Source organism: Argopecten irradians, chromosome 10, assembly GCF_041381155.1.
Source record: "Argopecten irradians isolate NY chromosome 10, Ai_NY, whole genome shotgun sequence".
NCBI lineage: Eukaryota > Metazoa > Mollusca > Bivalvia > Pectinida > Pectinidae > Argopecten > Argopecten irradians.
Window position 1 is genome coordinate 19,126,285 of NC_091143.1, and position 24,323 is coordinate 19,150,607.

General features: G+C 37.0%; 2 protein-coding genes across 2 annotated transcripts in view; one reads left to right on the forward strand and one right to left on the reverse strand.

Annotated features, from left to right (window-relative positions):
* Window positions 1–149: 149 nt before the first annotated feature.
* On the reverse strand, window positions 150–6,671 carry LOC138333335 (hillarin-like). The gene is given in 10 exon segments (XM_069281647.1): window positions 150–460; window positions 1,488–1,673; window positions 1,929–2,179; window positions 2,182–2,208; window positions 2,429–2,594; window positions 2,993–4,115; window positions 4,511–4,740; window positions 5,050–5,172; window positions 6,024–6,115; window positions 6,542–6,671. Coding segments are annotated over 9 exon segments (2,223 nt in total). The 5' UTR covers window positions 6,108–6,115; window positions 6,542–6,671; the 3' UTR covers window positions 150–427.
* A 13,378-nt stretch (window positions 6,672–20,049) lies between these two features.
* Window positions 20,050–24,323, forward strand: part of LOC138333337 (organic cation transporter protein-like) — a 33,292-nt gene continuing 29,018 nt past the window's right edge. Inside the window, exon 1 of the mRNA XM_069281650.1 lies at window positions 20,050–20,353. Coding sequence (XP_069137751.1) covers window positions 20,221–20,353 — 133 coding nt within the window. The 5' untranslated portion in view covers window positions 20,050–20,220. The remainder of the gene's footprint in view (window positions 20,354–24,323) is intronic.

Below are 24,323 nucleotides of genomic sequence, written 5' to 3' on the forward strand. Positions count from 1 at the left end.
ATGTGTTTTATTGTATTATTATGAATCGCTAGTCTTACAATTGTTTGTGAAAAAGTACTTAACATAAAAACATAAAATCACCAAAAGGTGTTGACTCTCAATAAGTAAGGAAAAGTGTTGTTTTTTTAATAAGGAAAAAAAAATCTCAATGCAATAAAATTAGTAAACTTTATTGAGATACAAGCCCAACATAGCATTTATTTTTCAGTGTATTATATCTTAATTACAAAATTTATTCTTAAAAAGAAAAGAAAAACAGAAATGCTGTACTTTTCTGTGTGGTTTCAACTGCAAGATGAGATTAATCCAATTTATGTAGAAGAATTAACTCAATATGCAGTGCAACTATCTTGTATTTGATTTCAATGTTTGTAGTTGTTTTGGAAGGAAATATGAAAATTTGTCCATCATATCATTCTGTATTCCATTAGTTTTCATAGTCGTGTATTGTTGTAATAACCTGAAATGATAAGCAATAAAACGTTAGATTATGAGCACATCTATCAATGTAGACAGAAATGTTTAAAATGACATTAGTACAACATTATACACATACGCAGTATATCTCAGAATTGATACATAATAATAATGTGTACTGATTTAGAATCCATTCACCATTATGTGTTTAGTAGAGGACTACCGTTTTTTTTTTTTTATTAATATTTGATTGTCAATCAATCAAAGTATATATGTACTTACAATGTCAAATTGTCAAGCCTACAGACGTATCAATGGACACCAATTTACGCCTCCATTTATATCTAACACTAATTCATGCCTGCACTATTTACAGAATAACAATTCATGCCTACACTATTTGCAGATTAACAATTCACGCCTGCACTATTTGCAGAAAAGCATTTCACGCCTGCACTATTTGCAGAATAGCAATTTACGCCTGCACTATTTACAGAATAACAATTCACGCCTGCACTATTTACAGAATAACAATTTATGCCTGCACTATTTGCAGAATAACAATTTATGCATGCACTATTTACAGAATAACAATTGACGCAAACACTATTTGCGGAACACCAATTCACAGCACTATTTATTGAAGATGGCACGATTTATATTACACACCGCACTGTTTTTAGAACACCAATTCATGGCACCATTTACTGAACACCAATTCATGGCACCATTTATAGAACACCAATTTACGGAACCATTTATAGAACACGAATTTACGACACCATTTATAGAACACCAACTCATGGCATCTTTTATAAAACACCAATTCACGGCACCATTGATAGAACAACGATTCGCGGCACTATGTCTAATTTTGATAAAGTTAATATAACCGCAGTATCTTCATCGTGAATGAATTCGCAGAGCAAACTAAATTGTGTTTTAAAGAACGTGGCGCATTTTCATGGAACAGCAATATACCAGCCTTTTATAAGAAACTTAACCGTACATATGTATCACAGAAACCCATTCCAACTGACGGAGAACAATGTTTTACACAAACCACGTACCCATTGGTAGAAAGTAGCTGCCCCGGCACTAGCAATTTGGATGGTCTCCATATCATACTTGCTGACGATTTCCTTGGCTCGAAGTACTACAGCCGGACGCAACTTCTTCATTTGGAAAGCCGCTACTCGACGCTTCAGTCCATCTTTTCCTTTCTTGGAAATCAAACCTTGCACTTTTGGCCATTTCTGTTGTATTAAAAAAATACAAAACAATACAATGGTACATAAAGGTTAATTACCACCTATAGAAGCAGGTGTAGAAATAATACAAGACAATACTATGGGATCTAATATTTTACTGCCTTCATTATCTGCGGTAGTGGAAGTGCGTTTATATGAATAGTATTACCAGCGTACCTTGTGTTTCCAAGATAATATATGTGATTTTAAACAGAAAAAAAATGTCTGTTGCAAATCATTGAAATGATAAGAAGAACGAACCCGCAAATCGACTTCCTTGCTTCCAAGCAGCAGAAACGTGGCCGCCATCACTGCGTGTACAGGGGCGGGAGGTTTGGGGTAACTCCTGATCTCGGAAATGCTTTTTGCGTCCATCTCTAGAACGGCTTTCCGAAGTCTCTTTAGCTTACGAAGTCGGCTACGCATAGTCTCGGCGTCATCCAAGATTCCTCCTAGTTCATGCTTCAGTGACGTCTCGCTTAAGTTATGCATGGCTGCGTCCAACTTGTCAGATCTTTAGACTGCATGGCCTCTCTGATTTCTGTTGGGTAGATGATTATGGTGATGATGCAAATATACAAGGAAACAGTTTTAAGTAAAACATGCAATACAATTGCTAGCGTTCAGACTTTACAATAGAAAATGTCATTTGTGTCAAATGGTGTCCATCACAAACTTGTATTTAGCGATATTTACGTCGTTTACATACATTTGCCTATGCGTGCGGCTAAATCCGACATGATAATGTACAATAATATCACCGTTATTAAGGCGGTTTAGATGAAATTTCCGCTTGGCTTTTGTAAAGTCTCCTCTGTCCTCTAGACCCCTTTTCGAACATTCATCCAAAAGAGAAGCCATTGCTTTTGTATCCCCGTCTTCTGTTGCCTCTTTTAGTTGTTCTCGGAGTTCAGCCATACTGGGATTCTAATATTAGAATTAATGACAAAGTATAAGATTTACATGACTTCAAATATATACCGATAGCTTTCAATTGCATATTAGTCCGAAGGAACCTAACTGTCCGATTAGCTATATGTTGTATTGGAGGCGTAGTACCGAATCGAAGACAATGAAGTCTTAATTTGATTGGCAAGCATATTTTTTGGGAAATAAGCAGTAGAAACTACTTTGACCTGGGAATTCTTTTATTTTCGTTGGTCTTAAGTTATATTTTGTATACGAAGATACCCTTGCCTTGTGGTGATTAGGTGTTATCAGAAAAGACAAAACCGGTAGGTTTTAAACCCGACATCGTCCTGTTTGAAACAGGAAGTGAGAAACAATAAAACATTTTATTTAAACATCAATTGGGATAACCTTACCTCCACAACTTGAGTCCGTTGTAGAAGGAAGTTACAAACATTTTCCAGATTCAGCGCATCCTTCTTTTTGCTGAATATCTGAAGAGCATACTCTCCTTCTATGGTAGGTTTGACCCGGATTACAGTCTCCGAGTCCTCGTTGATAAAGGTCTGTGACAGACACTCCACAAGCTCGCTCTTCGACAGCGAGTTATGGACAATCTCTGTAAAGATTTCTGTATCACGGTCGTGCTGAAACCATACCTCTGTCACCAGATCGTCATCTATGTTATAAACTCCGTCAGTGTGGGTACGAGCCACGATGTTGTGACGTTTCAGCTCCGGCCCGGCACCCCACCCTATGGATGGCACAACTGGTAGAGGGTCACAAATCTCCATGCCAACTGAGCAGACGACCTTGAAGTCGCAGATCCACTCCGAGACGAGCCTATGTTTTGGGTCCCTACAATGAAGCTCTAGTTTATATACTCCAATAGCCACGGGAGGAAAGCGAATCTCCGTGAAGGCCGTCGAGCCTTGGCAGTATTGTAGCACAAACCTTTCTAGTTTGAAATATTCATATTCACCTTCATCCTCGCACTCTCGCGAACGATAAAGTTTATAGGAGAACTGAAGTCGGTTGTGTGACCTTTCTGGCATTTCAATAGTAATGCTTACTTTCCCATGCTGTGAGTGGACGACACATTTCTTATGACTTGTTAGTTTAAGTCCAAGCTCATAAAAAGATGGCTGTAAGAACGGCGTGGATTCAAAGGCTTCTTTCGTGAAGGGTGTCTTCAGTAGCTGCCAGCGTTCATCATTGGGGAAACATTTGGTGATGAATTGGTCCGGATCAGTAAGGAAGAAGAACTCATTGACCATAGAATGGACGATGAAGGATTTACTTCCGCCTTTTGGCATGAATTCCTCGTGAAAGTCTGGACATTCGACCACTGTCCAGCGTCCAGTGTTGTAACCTTGCGCAGACATGGCCGCCCAGTATGGGTGGAGCAGGCGCCATCCTCCCTTCACATACACGGCATTCCAGGAATTCTTCATTCTTCTTTTGTCGATCTTTTCTCCAACTTCGTACGCAACACCTTTTGCAACGCCACATATGGTTACGCAAGGGATTCCAGCTTTTCTGAAATAAATTGATCATACTGAAGTAATTCAAAGACAATTTATCGACGTTTGTGACATATTGTAACACCTCGATATTTAAGTCTATATAATGCAATATTATGTATTGATGCTTCTTATCATGTATACAAAGTACGAAGAAATTGCATTACTCAAATAAAACAGAGCTATCCTACCTTTGGTATGCGCTGACTTTCCAGAAGACTACTACCAATAATTACAGTGTAATGGGTTGGGACATCGCGATGGGATAAAAGCATCGGTGGTCCCAGCCATTGCTCTATAATCGTCCGCCGTCCACCCTCCGCCAAACCGGTGCACTAATGCCAATGACGTTAGTGTTGACTGTTGAACCAGTATATCAACCCAGCCATTGAAGGCCGACCAGGGGCTTACCTGGAAAGTGTGGTGAACAGTTCGGAGTAGCTTCCTTTCCGTTCCCGGACCAGGTGTAGGTATCCGACAGGGGTATCCGGGGAGGGGATGTCCTTCTGACATAGTAACATCGGAACCTTCTGTAGGATCAGCCAGTAAAACAGAGCCCGTATCTTCTCCAGATCCGAGTCTGACTCGCGTATGAGGTAATCCAACAACTCCTCATAACTCTCTCCTATCCCTGACGGAGCCTTAATGAGAAAAATACTTCAATATACATTACAATTATACACGTGCCTTCTATATTCAAATCGTGATCGTTTGTCATTCTAACACAAAGTTCATTACGCTGAGTAATATTGTAGATATATCTGTGAATTTTCGACAATATTGACTTCATTGTACGAAGGCAGCTAAGGAATGTATAACAAGTGACAATCAACAAATCGTAGAAAAGGCTATAAATAATTGCACGGCATAGTTTTACTGACGTCATCTGACAAGATGTTGACGCCACTGACTGCTCACAGTTATGTCCATCGCAAATTACAAGAACTTACCTTTCTCACGTACGTGTCCACGTGAGTAAACTCGTTCTGGTTAAATATTTCTTCTTTCCTGCCATGAGGAGGCGCTGGGTCAGGGTATCCGGGCTCTACATCCACATATAGTCGCTTTACGCTCTGGTGAAATGATAAATTCAAGGTAAATGTGTGGTTTATCAATACGAACTCTAACAATATAACCTAAATGAGAACTTATCAATATCCATTCTGCAAAGTTTTATCTTTTGGTGAGTGATATGCTATTAAAGAAAATTTCTGTGACATGATTAATTGGGATGGAAAAACACCATTCAATTAACGTATGGTTTCAAACATTGACCTTTTGATATGTCATGGTTATAATACTACCATGATATACGTTGGTGTCACAAACAGTGATGACCAGACCTACCGTAGAACTCTCACAAACAGTGATGAACCAGACCTACCGTAGAACTCTCATAAACAGTGATGACCAGACCTACCCTAGAACTCTCACAAACAGTGATGAACAGACCTATTGTAGAACTCTCACAAACAGTAATGACAAGACCTACCCTAGAACTCTCACAAACAGTGATGACCAGACCTATTGTAGAACTCTCACAAACAGTGATGACCAGACCTACCGTAGAACTCTCACAAACAGTGATGACCAGACCTACCGTAGAACTCTCACAAACAGTGATGACCAGACCTACCGTAGAACTCTCACAAACAGTGATGACCAGACCTACCGTAGAACTCTCACAAACAGTGATGACCAGACCTACCGTAGAACTCTCACAAACAGTGATGACCAGACCTACCGTAGAACTCTCACAAACAGTGATGACCAGACCTACCGTAGAACTCTCACAAACAGTGATGACCAGACCTACCGTAGAACTCTCACAAACAGTGATGACCAGACCTACCGTAGAACTCTCACAAACAGTGATGACCAGACCTACCGTAGAACTCTCACAAACAGTGATGACCAGACCTACCGTAGAACTCTCTCGTCTCTCCCTACTAATGGCTGGCCTCAGAACCTTGGAGCTCCTTTTCTGTCCTAGGTGATCCCTCGACATGTCAACATCTAAGAAGAGTAAAGGGGTTATTAAAATGACTCTGAATATATTCTTGATTTTTTTTCTCTGTGAATATTTCTTTATCATCTTTTATGTACTAGTTATGTCTGTATTAAGTTTGACTTTTACATTGTTATACTCAAATGTGGAAACTTAAAGCGCATCGCCTGCGACTATGGTTTCGTTTGGCATGTACGTAACACCCCCATCAATGTTTCCTGTACAACGCAACTACCTTTTGAATAGGGAAAAGTGCACGAATAACATCTTACTGACTGGAGAAGCCAGAATTTCCATCGGATTCACCAAATGTGTTTTCCCGTTACGCTGTATCTTCTAGTCATGCAACCTAATGTCGATAACCAAAGGCTATTTGTTGCATTAAAATAGCATTGATTAAATAAGATGTTAAAACATTAATGATAATAACTTACCTCTCAGAGTAGGCCTTGTTTCCCCAGTAGCCAAGTTGGTATCTATTGTTGAACGATGACGTCACAATATCAATTGACTTCTATGACGTCATAATGCAACTACCGAAAGGAGACTTGGCTGAATAAGAGTGATGCAAGAGTAGAGGTAAATAATCGTCTGCGACATTTTTTTCAAGAGTTCGGGACTCAAACTCCAGTCTTTCCGCACAAGTTGTCCAATGTCTGTTACAAGAAAAATGAATTGCGCTAGGGACTTTATGTCTTTATTTTTTGTCTGAAATTGGCCTCTTCATCGCATGGCTTCTCCACCGTGCTTTCAAAGGTTGGTGCTATGACTAAACTCGATGGGTTCGTCTAATGTTCATTTTCAGGCAATCTGGGCCAAACCTACAATATTTTGATGGGACTTTCGAAGTTTTCACGGAATTATCGCCTTGGTCATAGAAGCCAAGAAAATTGGAGCTAAGGAATTTTAATGTGGACAATAAAAAAGGGGTTTTGCGCATGCGCGAGAGTATAGACGTGTTTTTCTGCAGTTGTAATTTTATGGTGTAAATTTGTGTATTTATCATCAAGTAAGACCCATTATGGTCTAGGATTCGGGTAAAAAGTCATTGGATGGAAGATAGAAGATGGAGTGATGTCGTTTTTCTCGAAATATCCCCCAAAATCGGCAGTATGAGGTAAAAGTGAGGTATGACATCGGTACCTTCAAAACAAGATGGCGGACCGCGGGTGATTTGAAAGAAAAACAATAATAGAATCTACGTTATTCTACGTTATGCATTGATACTCCGTATTCATCTGTGACCTTGGTTTTTGGAGTTGATGACAATTAAGCCCTATGATACTCTGAGCTAAAATAAACATCGATGTCTAAGCCTATACGGAAGCTAGAAAAATATCTGCAAAAAACTCCACTCAGTTTTCCAAACAAAGACAGAATATGGAGGCCTTTAGTTATTGGAGACAGCAAAGGATTAGTACTCCAAAACATCTACAAAGAAATTAAAGAGGACAAACCAAGTATTGAGTTTGATTGTTTAGCAGGAGCATCGACAGAAAAATGTATAAGTATTATTGAAAAGAAAATAAGGAAAAGGAACATAAGAAGGAATCAGAAAACAGTGATTTACTTATGGACAGGCACATGTGACCTTACAACTAAGGACAGCACATCAGGTAAAATAAGTCTGCGGTTTCAAGATGTGACGGAAGGTAAGGAGCACTATACCAACCAGGTTATGAAAATATTAGGCCTGTTCTCAAACTATTCTCGCCTAAACCTATGCTTAATGTACATACCAGCATATTCTATTGAGGCATGGAACCAATATAAAGGCTTTGAGGATACTGATGGAACATTTCACAAAGAAGATAAAATTCTTTGGAAACAAATCAAGGAGATAAATTCTTTTATCTATGAACATAATAAAGAGGAGAAATTTAAATCACCCTGTTTCCATATTGATGTTGTAAAAACAAGGAAATCCAAAGGAAAAACAGCACAACAGGAGCTAGCGATAGAGTTGTACAGGGATGGAATTCACCCGATAACAACATTAAAGAAGGTATGGATCCAGCGCCTAATGGAGCGTGTGTATGGAGACTGCTATTAAAATAACAACACAAGTTGGTTTATACCTATAGATAGCTGGACTGAAGTGTGAAACTAGTGGGGTTATCTTGCTGTTCACACACTACAGGGAAAACACCAATTGTGTCAAGATTATGGACTTCAGTAGTAGAACAGGATCCACAATAACCTGTACTAGACTACATTATATATACCGATCGTGAGATATGAGTAATAGAGGAGGAAAGCGTGGGGGTAGGCGGGGATCGCTATCCCAAGGCACAAGTAAAGCCACTAGCAAGAGACCAAGGAAAAGTAGCAGTGATAAATGCTGTTGTCCCATATGTACGACAGAGATTGGTGACGACACTGAAGGAATACAATGTGAGGTGTGTGAATGCTGGTTCTGTTTGGCGTGTGCAAAGATACCTACCGAGCTCTATAAGTTAGCCAAAAATGGATTTCTTGATAACTTCAAATGGACATGCAATACATGCAAGTGTAATTTCCCCAAATTCAGTTCAATGGACAAGGCATTGAAAGAGATTAAAGAAACAACAAAACTGAGGTTGGATAAACTTGAAGACAGGATGGAAAATGTTGAACAGGGAATTCCTGGCAAGGTGACCGAAGCAGTTGAAGAAATGAAAGATGATATTGTCACTAACATGAGAAAAGATATAGATGAGGTGATTGAAAAAAGAATACAAGAAATGGAGGATAGAAGAAGAAGGGAGATGAACCTCATGATATTCAATTTGCCGGAGTCGGAGAGCGATAATTCTCAAATTAGAAAAGATGAGGATTCAGCCAAAATCATGAAAATCTGTCGACATTTGCAAGTTGGAGGAATAGAAATCAAGGAAATCATCAGATTAGGGAGAAAGGCAGCAGATGGGAAGCATAGGCCTGCAAAAGTGACCTTGGAGAAAAGAGCAGATAGGAAGAAGCTCTTAGAAAACTGCCGGAATATAAGAATAAATAGCATAGTGATAAAAGTCTCGAAAAAGTCATAATAGGAAGAGACTATACAAATGAGCAAAAGAAATAAATTTCAAGGCTTACGTGAAGAATTACAGAGGAGGAAAGATCTTGGTGAAGAAGTTATGATAAGAGGAGGGGAAATAGTTAAGGACACCAGAGTTAGAAAAAGTAAAATCAACCCTCAACCGAACCAAACGAAACAGAGAGAGCAATCGAATGATTCCTCCAGACAGGTGGAAGGTGCAAGACCAAAGAGTGGGGTAACCGGAACATCAACAAATGTGAATATATCCAAAATAGGTCCACCAGCTGGGGATCACAAGAAACAAGTCCCAGTAGTTCAGAGGTTAATAAGATCAACAGAAAAGGGGCAACATTCCAAGAAGTTTGAGGAGAAAACTCATCATGAGGAATCTTATACCAGTACTCCAAACGATGCCCAAAATGAAAGAATTTTTGGATTCATCTCTCAAAACTTAGACCTAGATAGTAGCAATGAAGAGACCCTCTCATCACCACAACTACCAAATGAGAGTGCCAACCATACCTGGGATGGTATACAATCAACAGAATCAAACGAAAATAGTGTTGATTAGGGGAACAGTTTTTATTCCGGTTTTAAACTACGTCACAGATGAAAACACAGAAGAACGACCTTTAAGAGTTATATATAGTAATGTAGACAGTCTTTTAAATAAAAGAAAGGAGTTAGAAGTGGTCATTAAGGAAGAAAATCCAGACATCATAGTACTAACTGAGGTATTACCAAAAAATAACAAGGGAATACAAGAGTGTGAATTTAACATGGAGAATTACGACACATTTATAAACTCCACCATAAAAGGAAGAGGTGTCATCATCTATATAAAGAAGTGTCTCTATGGAACACGTTTGGAAGATTTCCCTAATAATGGTTTTGAGGAGAGTATATGGTGCTCTATAAATTTAAAAATCAATGAAACGCTCATTTTGGGATGTGTCTATAGAAGCCCATCAAGTACATTGGAAAATAACAGGAAGCTTAACAATGTCATCTCTAATGCAACAAGCCTGGGTACACATTTGTTGATCATGGGAGACATGTAGTTATTATCAATCTCAAAAAATATTCGCTAGTAAAGTGAAGTGTCGCTTTTTTGGATTTATAATTGATGGTTCTTTCGTGTCTTTGCAAATGTAGAGTTTTAAATATATAAGGTACAACGCCTACTTAGAAATTACGATACGTACATTGGTTTACGTCAATATATTACATTTTCTTTCCCATCCGCTTATTTTAACGTCATTATCATTTATGACGTCACCAGTTGTCGTTCCAATGGCGTTTTTCCTTCTTTAAAGATAATGGATTGTTTATTTATTTGCATACGAAATCTCCAGAGATTTTATTTTGAAATTTTACTAAAAAATGTAGTGAAGCTTTGAACTGGATTCATGATCAGTTGGCAGTTATATGAGAATGAATGCCAATTGGATAAAGGACAAGCACGCTTCATTCAATTTGCCGCTGTCCAGTTTGCATTCCTACTCCTATAATTGCCAACTGAATGCAGTTCACAATACTTGATTTAATAAATTTCTTTTTATATCATTTTACGAATATGATGCTATAAACCTCTATCTGTAAAAATATCTTTATTTACGTCGGTATATGTAAAAATAGAATCTACATGTGGCTGATTTATGCCATTTCGTCTTTTCGTCTTTTCGCCCCGAAAAGACGAAAATTAAATATCTTAATTCTCGTCTGATCTACGGTGGCTGATTTATGCCATTTCGTCTTTTCGTCTTTTCGCCCCGAAAAGACGAAAATTAAATATCTTAATTCTCGTCTTTTCGTCTTTTCGCCCCGAAAAGACGAAAATTAACAAATTTAAATTTCGTCTTTTCGCGGCGAAAAGACGAAAAGACGAAAAGTCAAACACGAAAAGACGAAAGTGAAGCACGCTAATTAGCGCCTTTAATTTTCGTCTTTTCGCCTTCAAAAATCTCGTCTTTTCGTCTTTTCGCCCCGAAAAGACGAAAATTACAAACCTTAAATTTCGTCTTTTCGTCTTTTCGCCCCGAAAAGACGAAAATTAACAAACCTTAATTTTCGTCTTTTCGCCCCGAAAAGACGAAAATTAACAAACCTTAAATTTCGTCTTTTCGTCTTTTCGCCCCGAAAAGACGAAAATTAACAAACCTAAAATTTCGTCTTTTCGTCTTTTCGGGGCGAAAAGACGAAAATTAACAAACCTTAATTTTCGTCTTTTCGTCTTTTCGTCTTTTCGCCTTTTCGCCCCGAAAAAATACAAATTACAGATATACTTTGTCATCTATCATATACGACGGAGATTATAATGTAATTTCTAATGTACAATTATGATGAAGACCATGTCATGTATGTAGTCAAAATGTCTTTTCAAATAATACACAGTACATTGTACCTACTGATTGACTGTTATAATTAACTGTATTTGAGCAATTTCTTGGTACAAGTCCTTCCTTTAAACTCAAAGTCTTCACGAGTTGTCTTTCATAAATTATTTTGTTAACAAGTTTATCCGTGGTTCAAACGCTTTCAAATAATACCCGCCGACAACTTTTTTTTTCCAAGTTGTGTAGGGGAGGCAACTCCTGTAAGTATGGTGGCTGATTACGGCCATCTCGTGTTGTTGTGTTGTCGCCTTGTCGTGTTGTCGCCTTGTCGAGTTGTCGCGGTCTCAAACTGCGACAACCCGAGATTTAACAGTTAAAATGTCGACTTGTCGCGTTTTAGAGCCGCGACAAGTCGACAACAACGACAAACACGACAAGTCAACAACACGACAAGTCGACATTTCAAACACGCTAATTAGCGCGTACAGAATCTCGTGTTGTCGCGGTAAAATGTCGACTTGTCGTGTTTGTTGAGTTGTCGACTTGTCGTGTTGTCGAGTTGTCGACTTGTCGCCTTCCTGTTACACATGCGCAAACAATGGATAACACTCGCCATATTGGATTGCTAATGAAAATAATTGTGTGCATGTGTTTGTAGCTATATGAAAGATATTTGATAGCAATTTCTTTACCGAGAGTTGTCAAAGTATTTTTCTCTGAACTATGAATTTCAATAATTTGTTTATTATATTATAATCGTGTAATAATGGTCTGGTCACGCCGTCTGATTAGTACGCAGTAATCGTCATCTGTTAATTTTAAGGTCACTTGAACCGCTAAGGCCTAATAGTTCGAAGGCCCGTTAATCCGAAAATTAGAAAATATTGCAATTTTATGGTGGCATATGTCTGCCATCGATTTGCCGACTTACGACTTAATAATGTCGACATCGTTAAGGCATTAAGTCGACATCATATCGATAGATGTCGACATAAACAGAAGAATATGTCGACTTACCACATGTACATGCCCACATAATGATTCCAAGATATTTATGTAGACAGTCGGTAAACTCGGCGATTAATGTGTTTATGCTCGGGTGTGACACCGACTTGTCAGTTATTGATGTCGACATCTAAACTAAAAGATGTCGACATCTGGTCTTGAAAGTGGAAATCAAAGGCCACCCTTTCATAAAGCACTGTGTATATGCAGCAAAAGCCATACAGCAGAGATCGACGTTGATTGTTAATTAAAGTTTTTATTTATTTGATTTCAAAACAAAAAAACAAAAATTGTGATCCTGCACATCCCGGCCATGAAACTGTAGCCTGCGTGTACGTAGCTGTTAGCCCGAGCTAAGGAAGAGTACAACGAATTATTAATATATATAAGAACCGTGTGTTGAAAATTCGTTTCAAAGCTGTGTGTGTGTTTTGTTGATTGCCATTCGTACCAAGTCCATGTAGTACATACCGTTCTATACTATATTAAAAGAATGAATGAAAAAAAAAAATAAAACAAAGATTTTTTTATGTTGTATTTTCTTGTGAATCCCGAAAAATACCAGTTACGTAATTTAAAAGCCATAAAGGTCACAGTACAGGTACACAATAACACATTGGGAAACCAGCTTTACTTGTTAGCTTGGCCTGTCCATATATATATAATATACATAAATATTTACATCCGTCGATACACTTATATAAAGGCACAACGAATTTTTGTTACGGTCTCAATGGTCAGATACAACCTTTGGGCTAAAAATCCTCCAGGGACGCGGTTTTAAACTCCCAACTCGCGATACATCTGCATCTATTTTTCGTAGTAAAAACATGCATTCTTTGTAGTCAAACGTAGTAAAAAAAAAAAGTCACGTGCTTGTACCACATTCATGCCATTGGCCGGAATATACAATTGTATTATGGGTAACTAGTGATCACGTGATTTTGTGTTTACTTCCAAATATGGTGATAGTTTGCTTGCCATTTCTTCGGAGAAATTGATTTATTTGAAAATATTTAGACTCCAAAATGCTATTAATATTGCATGCATATCATTTTGACTTGCACATATGCACTGTTTTACTATAAATAATGAACTGAAATGAGTTGTAAAACTGCCATTTTCCCGTTTTGTAAATAAATGATACAATACGAATTGACCAATTCAATAGGTCTAACCGTCTAATCTAAAATCAGCGAAGATCGGCTACTCCCGGCTAAATTCGTAGAATTCTAAATTTATATTTATATGTATTATTACCTGCTTTAGGGTTCAGAACATATACATATAACACAGAGAAAATAAGATCTTCTTCAAAAGGCCTAATTATGTATAAATACCAGGTCAGAGAAATCACTCTATTTGGAAGTAAACACACACTCATGTGATCACTAGTTACCCACTAATACAATTCCATATTTATTTCAGCCAATGGCATGAATGAGATATAATCACGTGACTTGTTTTACTACGTTTTACTACAAAGAACGCGTGTTTTGTACCATTATGGGGGAAATCCTCCGCGGATCGTGGTTTCATTTCCACCATTTGAAATTGTTAGCAACACTATCATATCATAGTTTATTTTCCATATTATTTCCAAACAAATAGTATAAGCTTCCGCATAGCCCACTTAGCTTTTTGGGAATCTAATACATACATGTATGTACACATATACTAAGAAACACGGGTTTATGTGCTTACATGGCAGCTTCCCGGCTGGTAAATTGGGACCTAGGACCTAACTCAATATGCTTCGGTAGGTTCCGTACGAAAATGTATCATTTTGTTTGTCAGAATAACTCTTCATAGATTGAAAGGTCTCAAGGCCCTCTACCAATATTGTGAATTTCATGGCCCTGGGGTCTCGGAATTTTCCCCAGGGGATAGGGTCTGTACCATAGTTTATATAGGGAAACACATTTATGAGCATTGTTTGCTCAATTTTCATAGGAAACAGATGCAATTGAATCAAATACTCTTCATATATTAAAAGGTTAAATGGATATCATCACTGGCTGATTTCATGGGCCTGATAGGCCAATATATGGTGCTTATATACAGTGTATGTATTTGTTTCATTCTTTATCCGAACTCGGGTGACCAATCAGAAAAAAAACATGCATGGCTGACAGGTGGCCATGTGTTTTGTTATTCCTGCTATATAGACTTCATTTTTAGTTTTCCCATGTTATAAAACATTTCCTAGAGGAAAGAAAAAGGTAAAGAATAACAGAAATAGAGAAAAGATCCATCTTTTATTGGCATGATTTACATCGGTCAGTAGTGGGTACCAAGTTCATTAAACTTTTTAAATGTGCAACTGCAGGGGCGTAGGAAGAAAAGGGTCCTCCTGCACATTTTTCGTACTTCATTTTAGAAAATTTTGCCGCTTTGCGGCGCATTTCCTAAAAGTTCAAGCACGTAATGTTCAAACCTTTAATAATAAAAATTAAATACACATGAACTAGACTAAAAATGTCCATCAAGGGATTCTACTATTTCAAAAATGTTTCTTAAAATATTATATTGTTTATATGTCTAAGCAAGACAATTAAATCAATTCATTATTTTTTTAGTTAAACAACAATGTGCTGATGGTGTGAAGTCGTATGTTCAGATCGAGCAGGGTTGCATAATGATATGACGACATTCACAATTATAATTTCTAAATGCAGGTCAATGTAAATCGAAAAATTACCACGTTAAGAACGCATTAAAATCCTCAAAATACACCGTAAAACTCATCTTGGCCATTCCAAATCGTAATTTTTTCCGGGGGAAATCCCCAGACCCCCAAAACACCAAAATCTCGCGCATTCGGCGTTCGCAAAAATCAAATCAAAATACATCGTAAAAATTATCTCAGCCATTCTAAATCGTAATATTTTTTTTCCAGGAGAGACCCCCGGACCTCCAAACACCAAAATCTCGACCCTTCGACGCTCGCACGCTATTTTGCATATTCATTAATTTCCTCTTAGCGTCGCCATTGATATGGATGTGTACAAGGATTATATGTAATGATTTATGAGAAAAAGTATATAAAGTATATATGGTTGTGTGTTGAATTAATCTCCCCCTGTGTGACCTATTGCAATTGTCTTTTGGCCGGCAACATCCAGTGTCTGTTGTAAACAAAATTTACAATCTTCTTAATAACCAAGAACCTCATACATGGACATGTTATTGGGCCATAGCATGCTGGGATGAAGGAATACAAAGTTTGTTCAAATCAATGATCTTGACCTATGTGCCAAGTCACAGGGCTGAGACATATTTATTTGTTTGTTTAAAAGCAAAACATTATTTATAACTGTGCATATCGGAATTCAGGTGACTGTTAGACATATATATCCTTATTGCCTTCTGCTCATTCTCAACTCTCATCCATTTGTAAACAATTCAACTTTTAACAAACTTCTTCTCCACAACACGGTTTTTCTCATTTTACAGCAAGTACAAAAACAACAACAATCAAATTACAATCATGAATATTTTGTATTGATATTAATTTTTTTTTGCAAATTTTCAGCAAAACAAACATGTTTCAAATTAAATTAATACACATATTTGATTAATATATTTGATCTGCATTCATTATTGAATTTAAAAAAAAAATGAAAAAAATCAAGTTTTAATCAAGGGAGATAAATCCGTTTTGAAGGATTTTCCACAAAGTGGAAAAGTTAAGATTAATCAGAGATTTACTATTTAAATTTCTGGATTAATTCACTTCCCATGCATTATTCAACCAAAATTTAGCCTGGTACATTAACACAAATTTATTAGATGAAGTAATTGTCGAGTATATATACATGAACTTTGACATCTGCCATGGCACAACATGTAATCTTCAATTTATCAATGTTTCACAATCAAAGTCTACTCTAAGCCTTCTGTTTCAAATGGTGGAAATAAAACCACGATCCGCGGAGGATTTCCCCCATAATGGTACAAAACACGCGTTCTTTGTAGTAAAACGTAGTAAAACAAGTCACGTGATTATACCTCATTCATGCCATTGGCCGAAATAAATATGGAATTGTATTAGTGGGTAACTAGTGATCACATGAGTGTGTGTTTACTTCCAAATAGAGTGATTTCTCTGACCTGGTATTTATACATACATGTAATTAGGCCTTTTGAAGAAGATCTTATTTTCTCTGTGTTATATGTATATGTTCTGAACCCTAAAGCAGGTAATAATACATATAAATATAAATTTAGAATTCTACGAATTTAGCCGGGAGTAGCCGATCTTCGCTGATCCTAGATTAGACGGTTAGACCTATTAAATTGGTCAATTCGCATTATATCATTTATTTACAAAACGTGGAAATGACAGTTTTATAACTCATTTCAGTTCATTATTTATAGTAAAATAATACATATGTGCAAGTCAAAATGATATGCATGCAATCTTAATAACATTGTGGAGTCTTAATATTTTCAAATAAATCAATTTCTCCGAAGAAATGGCAAGCAAACTATCACCATATTTGGAAGTAAATACAAAATCACGTGATCACTAGTTACCCATAATACAATTGTATATTCCGGCCAATGGCATGAATGAGGTATAAGCACGTGACTTTTTTTACTACGTTTTTACTACAAAAAATAGATGCAGATACAATGTATACCCCGAGTTTGGAGCTAAAACCGCGTCCCGCGGGAGGATTTTTAGCCCAAAGATTGAATCTGGCCATTACGACCGTAACAAAAATTCGTTGTGCCTTTATTTAAGTGTATCGAGGGATGTAAATATTTATGTATACATGTATATATGGACAGGGCAAACTAACAAGTAAAGCTGGTTTCCAAATGGGTATTGTGTATCTGTACTGTGACCTTTTTGGCTTTTAAATTACGTAACTGGTATTTTTCGTGATTCGCAAAAAAATGAAATCTTGAAAAAATCATTGTAATATAGTATAGTACGGTATGTACCACATGGACTTGGTACGAATGCTAATCCACAAAGCACAAACACAGCTTTTAAACGAATTTTCAACCCACGGTTATATATATTAATAAATGATTTTGGCCAAGAAGATGGAAATTTGTTGTACAAAGCAGAGTCCTTTTGCATTTTAACTTCCTCAGCTCGGACTAACAGCTACAATGTACATGTACACGTAGATTACAGCTGCATGGCCGGGATGTGCAGGATCACAATTTTTTTAATTTTGAAATCAAATAAATAAAAACTTACCTGAATTAACAAAATCAACGTCGATCTCTGCTGTATGGTGCCATGGTGCATATACACAGTGCTTTATGAAAGGGTGGCCTTTGAATTCTACTTTCAAGACCAGATGTAGACATCTTTTAGTTTAGATGTCGACATCAATAACTGACAAGTCGGTGTCAGTCGACATATTCTTCTGTTTATGTCGACATCTTCCGATATGATGTCGACTTAATGCTTTAATTATGTCGACATCATTAAGTCGTAAGTCGGCAACTCGATGGCAGAAATATGCCACCATACTATGGTACAAGCACTGACTTCAGTTTTCTATATTCAAAGATAGTGGCTATTTCATATGATTTGCGCATGTGTAACAGGAAGGCGACAAGTCGACAACTCGACAACACGACAAGTCTACAACACGACAAGTCGACATTTTACCGCGACTACACGAGATTCTGTACGCGCTAATTAGCGTGTTTGAAATGTCGACTTGTCGTGTTGTCGACTTGTCGTCTTGTCGTCTTGTCGACTTGTCGCGGTTCGAAAACGCGACAAGTCGACATTTTAACTGTTAAATCTCGGGTTGTCGCAGTTTGGAGACCGCGACAACTCGACAAGGCGACAACACGACAAGGCGACAACACAACAACACGAGATGGCCGTAATCAGCCACCATATGTAAGTGCTATGTTTAGCATCTTAAGTTCATTATGGTCCTTACATATACACGGCAATGTTTTGATAAGCGTAATTGCTAAAGAGGGCGATTAGAACACAAAAAATAAGATATTAATGAATTTTAAAAAAATGTATCAATCACGCTAAAGGATTTGCGGAATGATGAATCTGTTAGTGGCACGTGGCATATGCCACGTGTGAGAAATCTACGTAACTGCTGTAAACAAACATGTTGACTTCTGTTTTAAAACTTCTAATCTTAGTTATTGATGAAGATACTTGTAATACTATCAATTTAATAAATCGATTGTTATCATAAACTACTTTGATGCTTCTATATTGAACAATTAAGTCAATATTAAGATAAAAAGATTTCAAAATGACTTCCACACCAGACCGGAAGGCGAAAAGACGAAAAGACGAAAATTAAGGTTTGTTAATTTTCGTCTTTTCGGGGCGAAAAGACGAAAAGACGAAAATTAAGGTTTGTTAAATTTCGTCTTTTCGGGGCGAAAAGACGAAAAGACGAAAAGACGAAAATTAAGGTTTGTTAATTTTCGTCTTTTCGGGGCGAAAAGACGAAAAGACGAAATTTAAGGTTTGTTAATTTTCGTCTTTTCGGGGCGAAAAGACGAAAAGACGAAAATTAAGGTTTGTTAAATTTCGTCTTTTCGGGGCGAAAAGACGAAAAGACGAAAATTAAGGTTTGTTAATTTTCGTCTTTTCGGGGCGAAAAGACGAAAAGACGAAAATTAAGGTTTGTTAATTTTCGTCTTTTCGGGGCGAAAAGACGAAAAGACGAAAAAGACGAGAATTTTGAAGGCGAAAAGACGAGAATCAAAGTCGCTAATTAGCGTGTATCACTTTCGTCTTTTTCGTGTTTGACTTTTCGTCTTTTCGTCTTTTCGAGGCGAAAAGACGAAATTTAAAGTTGTTAAATTTCGTCTTTTCGGGGCGAAAAGACGAAAAGACGAAAATTAAGGTTTCTTAATTCTCGTCTTTTCGGGGCGAAAAGACGAAAAGACGAAAAGACGAAATGGCACAAATCAGCCACCGTAAGTAACGTTCTCCCATATTCTTTGCGGTATAACTGATATTTTTTAACTACATTCAATTTCGCTACACACTGTAACAATTAAATGATCTAAACATTTTGATATCAGTTATGCCAGCTAAAGGACGACATATTGCATTGACTTTGGACCTAAAGCTTTAATACTAAAAGTGGGATATGCAGACCCCTATAAATATGTCTTTGTGGATAAAAATAGACTTACAATCATGCAACATTTCACAAGACAATTATTTTTCATGGATCACTAAAAGCAATCTGCATTTGCCCCTATACAAATTGATCGCACAATTAAGACATTGATATCCCTGGAGTCACTTTACAGTGCTTGGGTGAAGGGCTAATGAGTTTGTTCAAATGAATGACCTTGACTCATTCAAGGTCATCAGGGGTAAACAAGTTTAACATCTTTCAATGATATATTTAAAGGGTAGAATCAACAGTTATGTCCTCTTCATCTCATTCGCGACACGGCTGTCGTTCACAAGTTATCGAAATATCGCTATGTATCTATACATTATTAATGATTCACTTCCAATTCATGACGTTGCATGACTAAATCATCAAGATATCGACTGAAGTAAGCAGCATGACTTTGAATATTGTATGATCCATAACAGATGATTAGTAAATCCAACCTCTTGACGAAAATTATAACCTGATATGAGTCCTAGATGAGCTATCGCATGCATTCATGTGGATAGAACTAAGTATCTATTGTATGTTTGACAGAAAAGTTCTTTTAGACAATTAATACTCAATATCGTGTCTAAGGAAAAGGATAACCAGATATAGACTTCAACATGCCAACTAGCTCGACGGATAAGATATTCCAGATCCTGAGACCGATGGGATTCTACCAGAGGAGTCGTTTAGCGTTTTTGTTACTTGGCCTTGGTCAGATCGTCGTCGTCATCCTGATTTACGTCATTATAGGTATGACGCTTTCAAACTCTAATTTACGTCATTTCATTTTTTATGTATGGCGTTATAAAACTCTGTTTAATTTAGTATTCTAGACCCAGTTTCATGAACATTCCTTAACTTTAAGGAATTCCTCAACTTAAATTTCTCCAAAGGAAAGCATTAACGTAACTTAAGGAAATGTAACTTAATGTAATGCTTTCCTATGTGGATATTTAAGTTAAGGGGTTCATAAAAGTTAAGGAATGTTCATGAAACTGAGACCAGATTTACGTCAATATATTCACATTTTCATTGCAATGGCTTTGTTGAGCTCATGAACTGCCAACTGGACAAAGGACTAGCGCGTTCCATTCAATTTGCCGTTGTCCAATTAGCTCACTTTTGTTTGTTTGTTTGTTTGTTTGATTTTAATTAACATCCTATTAACAGCTATGGTCATGTAAGGACGGCCTCCCATGTATGCGGTGTGTTGAGTGTATGTTGTGCGAGGTTCACACTCCTCTTTTTTTCTTCTTCTTCTTCTTCTTCTTCTTCTTCTTTCAACATCACCAGACCTTCTTGACAAAGAAGATTACCTGGTGTGTGTGTATGTGTGTGTGTGTGGGGGGGGGGCAGAATTTAAAACTTGTTCTTTTTGTTATTTTTGAATGAAATATATATGTAAAACTATATACAAGGTAGGAAGTTAATGTTGGAGGGATGTGAGAACAGCTGGTGTCAGCTGATCTGGGAATGAATCTACAGTAGGAGTGTCAACAATGGAAGCAGGAAGGGCGTTCCATTGGATTATAGTGTGCAGAAAGAAAGACCATTTGATAGTGTCAGTAGAAGTAGATATCTGGCGAAAATTTTGGTTGTTTGCTTTGCGTGTGTTGCTGATGATAGGACGAGAGTGTCGATGGTAGGAACTGCTGAGTGACAGTGGATGATTTTGCAGAAAACTACTAGGAAAGATTTTAGACGCCTTTGTGACAGAAGTGGCCAGAGTATTTTATCATGTCTGTTACAATGTCCGTTTTTCTATAGTTGTTTATGACAAACCTTGCTGCTCGTCTTTGAACTTTTTCTATGTTGGATATGTTTTGTTGTGTGTAGGGGTTCCATACAGAGCTGCTGTACTCAAGTTTGGGTCTTACTAGAGCTAAATAGGCCTTGCATTTAAAGTTGGTATTTGATATTTTGTAAATTTCTCCTGAGGAAATTTTTTTGGGGTAACTGTCATAGATATACATTTTTCTGGATGGAAAGCCATAGGCCAATCTGCTTCCCATCTTGCTGCAGCATCGAGTTTAATGCAGTCGTCTGTGCTGAGTATATCTCTAGATGAAACTATCATCAGCGAACAGGCGAAGGGTACTGTGTTTTTAGGTATTCAGGACAGGTCGTTTATGTAGAGACAGGTTGTTTTATGTAGAGACAGGTCGTTTATGTAGAGATCAGGTCGTTTATGTAGAGACAGGTCGGCGTCTATAGTTGCAAACTTGAATTGCAGTTCACAATGCTTCATTTAATAAAATTCTTTCTTTTTATTATATCAATTTACGGATATGAGGCTATCAAACTCTATCTGTGGCAATACAAATATCCTTGTTTACGTCGTTATATGTAGAAATAGTAACGTTCTCCCCTGATTCTTACGGTGATCGGTGGATGATTGTAGTGGTACCAGCCATTTTCCTTTCACCTAGCCGGCCGGTGTTCGATCCCCGGCACGGACGTGAAAAGGTCAGAAGTCACCAAACCAATTACTGTTGGTTTTCTCCAGGCACTCCGGTTTCCTCCACTCTAAGACCTCTCGCGCGCATTCATCCGGGCCATCGAAAGTGATTTGAATAAGTTGTGTAACTTGTTTCGCAATCGATGTAAATTAAATACAGTTTACATTTTTGATTCTTTACTTTGTAACTGATATTTTCCTACTACATTCAACTTCGTTTTTCACACATTATTCAAGTATAAATTAAATAGTCTGAACATTTTGATCACAACTGTGGCAGCTAAAGGCCATAACATATTAGTGAACGTCCGATCATATCGGGTTAGGTTTTTGATAATATATTTATATGATATACTTTTACCGGGTGTCTCTGATGTGTGGGTTACGCCAAAACAGCATAATAACTTTTCATTTCAGTCCGCCAATGCGATTGCAGCACATGTCTCGCTCGTGCATAATGCATTAGGAAGTGCCATTATGAATTTCCACAGACGCATCGGGGACATGTGCGTGTTATTTTTGTTGAAACGGTGTTGCTAACATCTGATTGGTGGCACTTTGTATATTTGTATATGGTGACATTCTGAAAACAAAATTATCGCTCTTCCCAATGGCAGTAACTGTTTTGATGAAGATGTGAAGGAAATGGGATTTTAGCCGCTTAAACTAGTTTGGGTAGGAGTTTTGTTTCAGGTAGTACAACGTAGAAGAGGATTTTTACCGATTTTATCTAAACACATAAAACGTATAAAAATGATCCATGACCACTCTGTTGGGTCGATAATTATATAAGCTGTAACTAATTCTCATATCACTGTGGTTGCGATTGTAAACAACCTTCACGCTTCAGTCAGTCGATTTCCGTGTTAAAGCATTTTACGATAGATCCTGCTTCTGGTACGAAATCTGGCTTATCTTTGTTATATTTCCAGTTAAAATTATCTCTTTTAAACACGCTTTCCTAGATTTTTTGGTGTCAAACCGACGAGTAAAACCAATGATTATTTTTAATATTAACACAATGCTTTCCATTGCATTCAAACTGATGTTTATTTTGGCCTAACCGGATGCGCATTCACATAAGGGCGGAAGTCAGTGTTTTGGTTTGTGTTCTTGCGCAGCAGCACCTCTGCGTTAACGCAAGTGTTTACAAACGATTGCCCGGTTAGTGAGGTTATATAGGAAAGTGAAAACGGAAATGTAAATATATACATGTATATAATTTATATTTTTGTCTTAATACTACGTAATGCATTTGTATTTTATGAAATGATTTTTTATGAAGTTTATAATTATAACTGTAACCTCATATCTAAACTTATTTCTACCACAATAGGCGGTGCTATTCTACTCCCAGGACATTGAATAAACATTGCAGCTATTGATTAACAATTTGTTTATACCACACGTGGTATAAATTCTGTACGCATTCTGATTGGCTGACACGGTGAACTTTGACCGAACTACTTATTTCTCTGTGTCACGTTTTCATTGTTAACGTCATCAATAAGCAAATGACGTCATTTTAGGTTGTAATCGCCGCTTGACGTCCAAAACTGCTGTTGGAAAGCGTATGCGTCGTGGTCGTTGTGTCTAAATACGTGACGTTTTCATACATGTTAAAATAATTCAATTTTGCTTGTAACGAGCATTTTCATTGGCTTAAAAATTTACTTTATCAGCCCATAAAGGGAAAAAATGGCGTCGCCGTTTGTAACGTTGCTTCTGATTGGCTGAGATGACGGCATAATGATTTCATAGACAAAAGAGTCCCAAAATGAATTTTAGATATTGAAGAGATTATATTTAGTAAATTGAATTATAAGGATTAATTTTAATAGATTTTTTTATGTTATGGAGATATAACACAAAATTCGTGGTTTATTTCGAGTACACTCAGAGTTTTGTGTTATATCACCATAACATAAAAAATCTATTCAAGTTAATCCTTAATTGACCTTTCGTATGGCAAGCCAATTTAACATTTATTGAAGGAGAAAGGTCTATCCCGTATTTAATGGAATTATATAAGATATCTTATATATATATGATATATCTTATAAAGTATATGAGCTATCTTATAAAGTTTTTGAGATATCTTATAAGGTGTATAAGATATCTTATATAACATATAAGATATCTTATTTAGCATATTAGATATATCATAAAGTATATAAGATATATCTGATGTATTATATAAGATATCATATATAATTATATAAGATATCATATATAGTTTATAAGATATCTCATATAAAAATT